The 12,085-nt window shown below is 35.6% G+C and overlaps 1 protein-coding gene across 1 annotated transcript; it reads right to left on the bottom strand.

Annotated features, from left to right (window-relative positions):
- Positions 1-1,656: 1,656 nt before the first annotated feature.
- LOC138700526 (uncharacterized) lies at positions 1,657-11,347 on the bottom strand. Its single transcript, XM_069827123.1, has 5 exons — positions 11,234-11,347; positions 10,574-10,706; positions 8,835-8,917; positions 6,277-6,415; positions 1,657-2,918 (listed from the first exon to the last, which is right to left on the bottom strand). Exons 1-5 carry the CDS (start codon positions 11,282-11,284, stop codon positions 2,638-2,640), a joined length of 687 nt encoding a protein of 228 aa, XP_069683224.1. The 5' UTR covers positions 11,285-11,347; the 3' UTR covers positions 1,657-2,637.
- Positions 11,348-12,085: the final 738 nt, after the last annotated feature.

The raw sequence follows: 12,085 nt of genomic DNA, 5'->3' as shown, positions 1-12,085 counted from the left end.
GAAAGAAAACAGCAATGTTTGAAAAATAACTTATATGCTCAATAATTAGAACATTGAAGTGAAATGAATGGAAAATACACTATATTACTAAAACTTTGTAGTCATAGCATTGCACTATGGATATCAATCTTCGATGATCTAATTGTTATCATGCTTGCCATTGGATCCAGTCATAGGTTTAAACTCGGTTATCTGTAAGCATCATAAAAATCCTTCCTTCTGCTGATAGTTCCTTGTCTTGTTTTTACGGCACCTAAAAGAACCCGATTCCTGAATGAGAGCTTACCAGACAAAATACTGGTCATTTCTCAACTCCGTCCAAGTTTGGAGGTAGCATTAAGGCCACTAAGTAATCTAAATGCGCCGGGGCTCGTTCCACCCACCCTTGCAATCCATCCATAATATCATATGTGTAAAAGATGCACTGTGGCGAAAAATAATTACTTTAGAAACCAGATACATCAAGCGAAATTCCTTCGAAGACTAGAAGGTAGCACTTCCTTACATTGACGGGAAGTGTAGTTATAAAGGAATAACTACACCGTGCCCCAAAACCATTGCTCCGATTTCACAATACTTTATCTCCGTAAATATTGATGTTACAACAACGCAATAAGTGTCAATAGACAGTTAATCTTTTAGAATTTTCTTCAATGCGTTAGAAGTTCTCAATATGTGAACCTCTAGTCACAAGCACCCATGCAGATATATAAATTCATCTTACTCTCTACGCAGCGTGTCTATCGCCCGCACCGCAACTATCATGCGATGTCTTACCTCTGAAACTTATTGCCCAGAGGAGAAACGTAAACACTGTCAGTTATGTACCCCCATAGAAAAAAAAATTCATGGGTGAGGTCAGGTGAATATGGCGGTCAGCTTATTAACGTTTGAAAGTGCAACTGCCAATCCAACGTTGAGACAGATTCTCGTTGAAGTACATAATGGTGGAAATAAAGTGGTGTCCCATCTTGCTGAAAAATGAACTAGTCTTCCTCTTTCTGCAGTCACAACAGAACGATGAGCTGCGAAATTCAGGACGGAAAAAACTTTACGAATTTTCGATAGCACCATTTTCTATCAGTAACATTTCCCAGAATAGTCCTTCATGCGCTTAAGGTAACCATACGTTTATCAAGTAAAATTGTAATAATCAATGACAAAATCACAGATATTTTAAGCTAGTTTGGAAATCATCCAGATGAAGCATTTAAGGTTCAAGTATGGGTAGCCATGTTTTATTAAACAGTTGTAAGGATAAAGCAGAGAATCAGTTACATTAGAAACCCAGCAAGATAAAACGATAGGAAATAAGGGAGATAGAAAATACTTCCATTGAATTCGACAACCATTTTTGACGTTCGAATGGTTATGTACAGGAAAAGGAGAAAATCACTTCTTGTTGCTCCCAAAAATTTGAAAGATGCTGTAAAAAAAAAATAGAAGTTCTGCCTGACTGACTGACTGACTGACTGACTGACAAAAGTATTTTACATTTTTTTTTTCATTTGTTCCCCTTTTTGACTAAGTCTGGCCCACAGTTCATTGCTGTAATACTCAACACGCACCTTGCTTCTTAACGGCAGCGGGCCAACATAGCACAAAGGATACAAACAGAATAACTTTAAATAATGCAACATGCATAATGATCTTTAATTTATTTCATGCACGTCATACATAACTTACAAACATCCACACCAATACTATCACACAACCATCAACCACTTAAATATTCCACGTAATTACAGAGATTATATGAAGAATACTATGCCATATTATTTTTTGTTATTCATATTTCTTTTGTTCTCTACTTGATATCAAATAAAACAGTTGGAAAGTAATGTCATAGCGATCGTCGAAGGGAGTGGTTACGGAGTCTAGAATGAACCTCGAGACAAGGTTTTACAGTTTAATTCGAATAATTTTGAACATAATTATCAACATTTAGAGTTCTAAACTCTCATTTTCAGTTCTAACTATTTAACATTTACAATCGAAATATTTAACAAAATATGGTTTAGTAAAACATATCCATTACATACTTCGAATTTTTATATTTGACATTTATATAAAAGCATGAAATGTTGAATTATATTTACTCGTATATTCACATAAAAATTGACATTCTGATGATACAGTCACCCTAATTACTTAAACTAGAAATAACTTTTATAAGGCTCCGTGGATAAATTCATTTCTTAATACCAACATTTTTCATACTCAATTCATTAAGTTTTGACATTTACTATAGCCTATTATAATTCTACGAACGATTTAATTCGATTTTATGTAAAATCATTTAACACAAGAACAACTACTTTCACACATAAAAATAAGATTAACGAGAGTTTCTAATTTTGAGTTCGTTAAGTATTGCAAAGCTAAACAAAATACAAATCGGGAATTTATGAATACTACTTAATGATTAATCCATTTTATAATCTAGTCATTTTGAAGAAGTAATAACCAGAAAACTGATGGAACTAAATCTCATATGGTGGTTGTGATAAAGTGGCATTTTAAATTAAGGAAATATTATTTAAAAAGGGCTATTCTGTAGCTGAATTAAATTTCTCAATTTGCGAAGAGAATAAGTTATACTCTTTCGCAGCTTGAGAAACTTATCCTACTTCCGACTTATCGCTCCGTTGGAACAATCTGAACAGAATCATCGTGTTGCTCCTCGTGAATGGAAGTATCTTCAGTTTCATTTTCAGGAGGCAGAGTTTCTTGAACAGCAGCCGATCCTTGAGGTTGCTCAAGCACATGTTGCTGCCCTTCATTTCCTTGGTTTTGCTCTTGCAGTTCGACTGATCGTTCTTGCAGCGTAGATCTTATATGTTTAAGTCTGTACAGAATTGTGCCGGTCCAGCTGACTGCCGCTGAATATACAATTGCTATGTAGATAGCTGTAAAAACTGTAAGAAGGAGCACATCTTAGTGACAGAACAAAAGGTATTGAATTACAAAAAACTGGTGTTTCTCAATATTTTACCTTTCGAATATCGAACAGAAAACTTGTTGAAATTTTCGAAAAAAAAAAAAATGCGCAGTAGCCCACAGCTCTAGATTGAAGTGGACAACTTAGCACTTCTTCAGTCTTGTGAGAATTTAGAAAGAATAACAGACATTGAGAAAAACATTTCATTGATCAAGTGGTCACTGCTCGAGGCCATTGCTTGAGAAATTTCTAGAGGCAATCAATCAGGCAAATAACACAGTCAGTGTCTATAACATGGAAAAGTCTCCATTTATCTGCAAGGAATCTAATTTATACGCTAATATACTAATATAGGCTACTATCACTTGAATTCTTATAGTATAGAAGAGTAAATAAATAATTAGTGAATTAACAGTAAGCCTCTGTTTTGCAGTTTCCTTAGCTACTTATTATTTATAATAAAATTATGTAATTGCTGGTCGAAACTTCCTGTTCTGTATAGTGTATCACCATTTAGTTCTCTTTTACTCTTTACTATGTACACACCAGCGGCAAAGAAAAGTTGAAAACTCTCGTACAGTTTCCCGAGGTCATCCGTCTAAGGCAGTCTGCCCACGAAGCATACCGATCATAAACGCAAAATGGAGTCATGCTTGCTCTATGAACTACGGAATGTCGACGCCTGTCTTTCTCTTCACGAAGCGTAAACAAACTGCTTTTAACTGGTGTTAAATGTTGAGTAATGAAATTTTGATCATTTATACTTACTACCGCATTCGAAATCGCATAGGAGAAAATTCTGAGAAATGTCAAGTACGTTAGTACGTTATTTTACGACGTACTATCAACATCTTAGGTTATTTAGCGTCTGAATGAGATGAAGATGATAATGCCGGTGAAATGAGTCCGGGTTCCAGCACCGAAAGCTACCCAGCATTTGCTCATATTGAGATGAGGGAAAACCCCGAAAAAACCTCAACCAGGTAACTTGCCCCGACCGGGAATCGAACCCGGGCTAACTGGTTTCACGGCTAGACGCGCTAACCGTTACTCCACAGGTGTGGACAAGAAACATCAACTGAAGACCATTCGTAGCAGAGAATTACCAAATGATGGCGATAGATTTAAAACATACAGTAGTAGGCTTATATGAATTCTACGTAATTACTTGTCTAATTACTTTCTGAAACCAGATGTTGCTTTGTTATAGGAGACGAATTATTGTAACTGGAAACTGAATATTCTCTGCTTCGCATGAAAACAAGATTATTGTTAATCATTAAACACCTGAATGTCAGTCTGCACAAATATTAATTTTCAATCACAGTGAGTGTGTGTTAATTTTCAGACAGCGTAACGAGTAGTTGTCATAAGGGAAATGAACTCTGCTCCAGATTTTTAGATTAATAAAATATGTATTTACTTGTCAAATTTATTTTCGTTGCTACTTAACTTCAAGCACTTCCCGTAATAACTCTCCTAGTATAATCTGATAATTAATGGTTGTACAGACAAGAAAATCTTTCGAGAACTTTTACAAAATGGTAGAAATCTGACATTTCGTTTACATCGGAATTTGGCTATGTCGGGTACACGCCCGTGGGATTTACGTGAACGCTTGGCTTAAACCGGCAGATCTAGACAAGATCTTTCGTTTGGCGCCAAAATCAGGGCGCTAGCACATCGAAGTCGCGAGATATTTTGCCCGTAAATTTTCGCCCAAGCCCAAATTGGCTGCCAGTCGCCGCGGGATCTCATGCTCCTTCCAACTCAAGGTCTGCTCGCATTGTAACCGTACATCCGATCAAACGCGACATTTCAATCGTGTTATTAGACACGAAGTAGTGTCGAAATGGAGCACCCTACAAACGTTACATCGCCGTTTCAGTTCGGATTCTGATTCTCCATGTGTCGGTCTGATTTTATAGACTCATTCACGTAAAAATCAAGAACGTTTATACGGCCACCATATCCCAAGAAAATAAAACTCAGCTGTGCATACTCTACTTCTCGCTGCAACATTGCACTAGACCAAGCTGAATATAGCTAGTATACGACAAAAAACGTGACGCTGCAGCCACGTGTATGGACTCTCATTGAGTAACATTAGCCATTTCACTAAAACTTCAAAGAAGCAATGCCGCGTCTAACAAGCAAACATTCTCATGGAGGCAGATAAAGAAAAGTTATTATTTTCTTCCACATGTTAATAATGTCAAAACAAGTGGTTATAGAAATTTTGGCTGCTCGAGCGCAATTACGAGGGCTGTAAAAATAAGTTTCCCTGGGGCCGTTTGCAGAAATAAAACACTATGTCGTTGGAAAAACTTATTGAAGCAGATACAACAACTGTTGAAGTATTTTTAAACATATTTCTCACTGGAATTGAGACATTTGTCATACCATGGGATCGACAGAGAGGTACAGACGGCTGTCGCACACTGATTCCGATCCCAGGCGACAGAATTTTACGACACGGCGATACACAAACTTATCCCATGGTATGAAAAATGTCTCAATTCCGGTGGGGAATACGTTGAAAAATAGCTCAATTTCCGTAACTGTTCAAATAAATCTTTACATTAAATTGTGCTTTCTTTCTGTAAACGGCCCCAGAAAAAAAATTACTTTCATGGCCCTCGTAATTGCTCTCGAGTGGCCAAAATTTGTGTAAGCACTTGTTTTGATATTATTAACATGGTGGAAGAAAAAATTAACTTTCTTATCTGCTCCCGTGAGAATGTTTGCTTGCAAGATGAGTCTATGAACATACATCTCGTGTACAGACAACCTTAAGACTACTCACGGTGTGTCAGTTCAAGAAAAAACTACTTTGGTCTAGGATTCCTGATAGAGAAGTAATTTGATAAAAATACTCCGTAAATATTTATCACAAACATCGTCTCTGTCCAAGAATTCTACTTTCGGCTCACCGAAACTTTAAGCCTTCGAGTAACATCAGACCCTTTCCGTTCGTCTAAATATATGCTTGCCAGACGGATTTTCATAGACTTTGTGATGTTGTAACGTAGTATATTTCAATGTTCGTCTTAATACGGGAAAGAAAATGCATATTCCACCGGGGTGAATACAGTGGCGTAATGAGAAGCTTTAAATTTCCATTGAAGCCTCAGCTGTTAAGTTCGAATCTCGCCTACGAATGAATGTTTATTCCCTGATAGTGTGATATCCTATGTGTTGTTCCCTCGTCAGAGTCAACAGTGTGTCATTTAGCACAAGTAAACTCAAAATATAGGCTCAATGTTAATTCACTAAAACTGTGAAAAATCGTTCCATAGATGAAAAGTACTATTTCTTTCTAGAGCTTGCATTACCCCAATTGTAAAGAACTATAACGACGACTTCTATTTCCCGATGAGGACTCTGGATTAGATAGCGCAAGAAGTAGATGAACTGCACTACGATTCCGATGAACTTGTGCAAGAACCATGGAATTGTAAGCCCTGACCATTTCTGTAAAAAATGGAAGGCGCATACCAGTTATGAAGACAAGTGGACATAAAATGTGTTGAGATTGGGATGAGGAATTTAAGGCGCTAGGCTAATTCAAAAGTTATTAAATATGAACATATCTAATTAATAGCAAAATAAGTAAAACTTCATTTTTAAAAATAAAGATCATTATTTTCAATTACAATTTTCCATATTTTCAGCGAAAGTTCCAAATTGGCAGCGATACTATTCTTTGTCCAAACTTCTAATATGCAGAAATTAAGTCTCCCACAGGAATAAATCATAACCGGGAGTTGCAACGCCTTGAAAATTATGTTAGATACTGTGTAACTTCAATGATCTTCCAAATCTTCAATATTGACTCTCGTCAAGCTAAGGGCTAGAGCAGCGTGCACCCACAGGCTAGCTTATCCGCGGATAAGAGATCCACTAGCGTGCATCCGTGGTTGTTGGCGGGTATGCTTTCTCCCTCTCCCTTCTGCACGACGGTGCATATTTCGATACATTCCTTACCCGTTACCTATTTCAACGAATTCTGACGACTATTGGGCTACAGTATTGCCATGTTCATGAACTCATTGTTAACTAAAGAACTAGGATATCTCAAAAATACTATATTACCACCCACAATGGCGAAGACGATCTGGACTTCCACAGAAACGTCTCGACCCTATTTAACTGGGACCGAAATAGGTCAATAGATGGCCTAATTTCGTACTTATTGTATGGTGATGATGAATAATGATTCTACGAAACATCGTACACAAGACTTATTGTCAGTACCGGTAGTTCAGAATACACTTGATATCAATAATGCGAACATCCAGAATATGAAGTTGAATATACCTTCAGAATCCCGAATACAATAGTTTTGTGTCCAAATTTTTCCCCTTCCCAGAACCACGATGTTGGTTGCAGAATATTCGGTACTTTCTTGTATAGAATGCGCAGAAATATCAGTTTTCAATTCATGAGGCAATCCTCTTCCAAAATTTGTCGTATAAAGATACTGGAATAGATAATAACAATCTCAATTCGTAGTTCGACTTGTACATTCTACAATTCTTGTGGATCTTTTCGAATCGAGTCACTCATGATCTGTAATTTTTACAAGCGACGGAAAAAAATAGTTTGTTGAGAAAGGCCATTTGTTGTCAGTTCTGGATGTTTAATAGTGGTTTTAGTGCAATATGCAGAATCCCTATCTATGTTAAATTTGCGTCCCAACTGTAATGCTTTTCTGTCATACTCGCTTATTGAATGTAATATAAATTATTGAAATATGCGACTTAAGTGGAAAAAGCGATTTTGAAACTTTCATTTATAACAAATTATTGTATCAACTAACTGAATAAACTTGTATCCATGATTAGTCAAATGATTCTGCTAGTAAATATAGGCTAATGAAATGTGCCCCTGAAATTATTTTCCTTTCTCCTGAAACATGAATTACAGATTTGTTGGTTACATCCTTATTCCGGAGAGATCTTCAATTGAAGGGTTCAGAGCATAGTGAGCCAAGCGCCATTTATTAGAAACAGAGAAAACAAGAGTTAAAAGTAAGTGATTACCATAATTTAACGAAACGTATAGCAAGTAAGATAAAGTATGCACATTAAAATTAAATGATATGTCAATCTTCATTAAATTATGGTATTTACTTAACTTTAACCCCTGCTTTCTCAGTTTTTAATATATGGCGCTTGGCCCGCTATGGCTCTGTCAGTTCTGTAATCTTGCGGCATATCTCGAGTGACACCGGACGTAGAATGTTGCATTGATACGAGAGATAGGCCTATTTATACTTAGAAAGCATTCAGACAGTTTCCAACAAGTAATTTCTTTCAAATTTTATTGGAGTATATCGTGCTAGGATCGGAACATAGTGACGACCACAACACCTCATTCTACTGCCAATGTCAGCATCCAACTCAATCTCCATGCCCCCCTCTCCCAAGTACCTTCATGGACTATATTAGGAATATCTAACTTTTTTTTTTTTTTTGCATTGTCGTGTTGGTGTTTGAATTGTCAGGATTTGCTCTGCATTCTGAAACACACCAGAACTTCTGACCGAATGTGTATTTAAGTTCTTTTGAAATATGATTAAATCAAAATATCTAGAAACATATGTGGATGTGGCCTATAGTCTTGAGAGTGACGATAATTGAGAAAAAATATTTGTGATAGCACTAGTATGCTTTGCTTTGAAATGTCCCTAAATTAAAAGTACCGGTACTTTTGTATCGAGAATTTTTATAGATTAATTAACTATTTCCAATTTTGTATTTATTAAAGCGGAGATTTTTGTAGTTTCAATATGAAGAAAGTTTTCCAAGAAAAATGTTTATACATTCCAGCTAAATCGATTTTAGCCGTAATTCTAGATGTACTCAAAATTTGTGCAATACATACGTACCATTATTGTAGACACAACGAGCAGAAATCCAAAGACGAACTCAGAAGCTGCATAAATGTAGCACCACACTTTGAATTGTACATCTGTAACAGTAAGAACATAGTTCTGAGATATAGGAAATGACCTAATGAATTGTTTACCGTTCCCAATTTAAATGAAACAGCGTTCAACATCTACGTCCTCGTTAATGCACACATTAAAAGTAATGTAGGTAAAGTTTTTGTGTTTCCTGTTCTAATTCATGTAGTCAGTTTTGCGTCCACTCAGAACATTGTCAAGATTTTCACTATTAAAATTATTAATTGGTACAAATACTAAATTATTAATTCTGCGATTATTATCTTGATAAAAACGGTCAAGGTAGAGTATCCACCGACCATTGAAGGAATATTGCATACTTTTATCACTGCTATAAACCAATTTTCAATACTTTTATCACAGCCATATCACATTTCAATTCTTATTGTACTATATAGTATATACAGTATATGGAATTATCACTACATTAACACATTTAATATATCAGAAAACATACACTGAACTAACTAAATGTCATTATTATGAAAGTCGCCATATTTTCTTCCTGGAATTACGATCCACATCCACTAGATGGCTATCGATACGAGTAGCAGGACCGGCAATACATGCAAACGAAATGGTACTAAACGTGAAGAATGTTACTACATATGTGTAGCATTATGTGACAGGTTAGGTTAGATTAAGTATGTTTTATGTGACAGGTTAGGTTAGATTTGATTAGATATTATGTGACAGGTTAAGTTAGGTTTGATTAGATGTGTAGTATTATGAGAGAGGTTGGGTTAGGTTTGATTTGGTGTGTAGTATTACCATGTTGGCAACACTGCAACCCACTGTTTCATTAAGGAAATATGGTCGTATTCTTAATTCACGCACGACGATTTTCGTTTAATACAGTATAAGTAAGCGAGTTGAGTGGACTTATAGCTCTCCCAGTGATCACATCAATTTCTACTAATCAAAACTAAAAATCCAAGGTATTTTATAAAGTTCCTATAGTGGCTTGACATAAGTAACTTTCGCCGGTATTTTTCCGTTGAAAGTAAGGTCTGTTATATTTTGCCATATAGTTTCCGCGAATCGGGTTCGTGCCTGACATCAAATTGGTGTTTCGATCTAAATAAATTAAGGATTACTTAACACAGAAGAACCGGGAATCCTGCAACACGCTGGGAACCACAGGACAACAAAATAACTTTATGAAATAAATAGAACGTAAAGAAATTTCAGAATCTATAATAATAAATTTATAAAACGAGGACAATGAACTGTATACTAACAATGACAATGATGATAATACCGAAACTGAAAAGAAACAGTCAGTTCACTGGATTAAACTTCAGATAGTTAAAATATAAAAATATTAAGCGTATTTTAAGGAATTTGTTGTAACAGATGAGAGGTTAGTATAATTGCTGTTTGTGAGGTGAAGAAAGAGAGAAAAAAAAACATTCTGAAAGTATTAATTGCATTTCATTCGCTGTTACGAACACTACTTTCTATCAAAAAGTATTTTAAGATTTGTCCTTTGAAAGAAAATGCGCCTCATTTTAGGTATTCTATGGCTTATATGCATATACTTTTATTTGGTAATATATGTGTCCTGGACTCCTACTGCGGGAAGATGTCCTGGCTGATGCTTACTAAAAAAGGTAAAGTTATCTCCAGAAGTGAAGTCAGAATTTGTAGATAGTACTTACAATCTGCATGCGTATCTTCTCTGTTGCCTAGGCGACTAATATTGAACTCTGATACATCGATACCCAATAATATACCGACCTTTTCATGCCCATGTTCACTTGACATGAACAGTATCACTATTGCCGAAAGAATCTGAAACATGAATGGAGAGCAATAAAGTGGCGTTTTCGTATCATTAAATACCTATTTTACAGAAAGGAATGTAACTGATAAGTAAGCTTCTTTGTACTTAGTAAACGATACTCGACCAATATGCTCATATAAATACGTAATAAAATAGAATAAAAATGTTACGCGTTAAACAGATTTGTCAAATCTACATTAAAATATATTTTACTTAAATTTTAATAAGTAGGCCAATTCCTGTATTTAGTAATTTATAATTTAATATTTTAGCATATTTTAATAGAAGTGTCACTTATTTTATTCATGTTTGAAGTCAGATGAAGTACAGTTCCAGAAATATACCGTGTTTTGACTCATTTTCATGTATGCATTTTATTACTTTCTTCAGAGTATTTAAAACTACTTACAGAGTACTTTTACTATTGTGTACCGCATTTGGTTATTTTATATATATGCACTAATACGCAAACATTAAAGCAACACAAAATCTCAACTAGATAAACAGCATATATTTACAAGATCAAAGTACTCACAATATTCAGGACTCCTACAGCTCGGGCAGCCATCTTCGTCGGTATAGACATGCTGTGCAAATGGACTATCCCACAAAATAGACGTTGATTCCTGATTTCTAGCGACAGTGTCGAACCCACGGTCTGTGAGTGTTTTGAGAATTAATCTGTTAATCAACGAAAGAGACTGTGCTGGATTTTCGATAGATAATATCGTATATCTACGATTTTCAATCATTACTAACAAGTGAATTTGAAAACGAGATCAAGGAATGTGGCAAGCAAATAGAAATAGATACTAATAACTGCAAATAAGGTAGTACAATATATAAAAAAAAATGAATAAGACAGTTGCTCAAACGAACTGTTGCGTTTATCCCGCCGGTCCAGAGAATATGGCTTTGATTTCCGGCAAGAAAATGAAGATTTATCTGCTTCCTATAGGGACTATTCTCATATTCGATTTTGCAATATTGTAATTTCCAAGTAAGATTTTCATGGTTTTCTGTAGAAGTGAATTATATAGTCGCTCATTTTCATCATAGGCTCTACAATTCTACTTTCTACTTTTATTCTGTTGGTTGGTATGCAGGGCGGAAAGTAATTAAACCGACAAACTCCGGGAGGCTGTATGGGACACCAAAACAAACGGTTTTCTCTAATATATTTTCTTCAGAGGCTTTATTAAATCGGCAGAGGACTTATGTGTTCTTCAGTTCATGACTATTCTACAAATTCACATTTTGTTCTACGTCTTGACCCAGTGCAGTGCTTTATTAAACCGGCAGAGGGCCTATTCGTTCTCAAGTTCATGACTATTCTACAAATTCACATTTTGTTGTACGTCTCGACCCAATGCAGTGTTTTATTAAA

Source organism: Periplaneta americana, chromosome 5 (genome assembly GCF_040183065.1).
Source record: "Periplaneta americana isolate PAMFEO1 chromosome 5, P.americana_PAMFEO1_priV1, whole genome shotgun sequence".
In the NCBI taxonomy this organism is placed as follows: Eukaryota; Metazoa; Arthropoda; class Insecta; order Blattodea; family Blattidae; genus Periplaneta; species Periplaneta americana.
Note: the sequence above shows the minus strand (reverse complement) of the source record. Positions and strands in the feature narration are given on the sequence as shown.

Excerpts from the sequence above, each read along its gene's own strand:
- LOC138700526 (XM_069827123.1), bottom strand. The coding sequence starts at position 11,284 with ATGTCTATACCGACGAAGATGGCTGCCCGAGCTGTAGGAGTCCTGAAT. Across the intron at positions 8,918-10,573 it reads AGAAGATACGCATGCAGATT|ATGTACAATTCAAAGTGTGG; the intron begins GTAAGTACTATC and ends TTACTGTTACAG. Across the intron at positions 2,919-6,276 it reads TATAGTTCTTTACAATTGGG|TTTTTACAGCTATCTACATA; the intron begins GTAATGCAAGCT and ends TCCTTCTTACAG.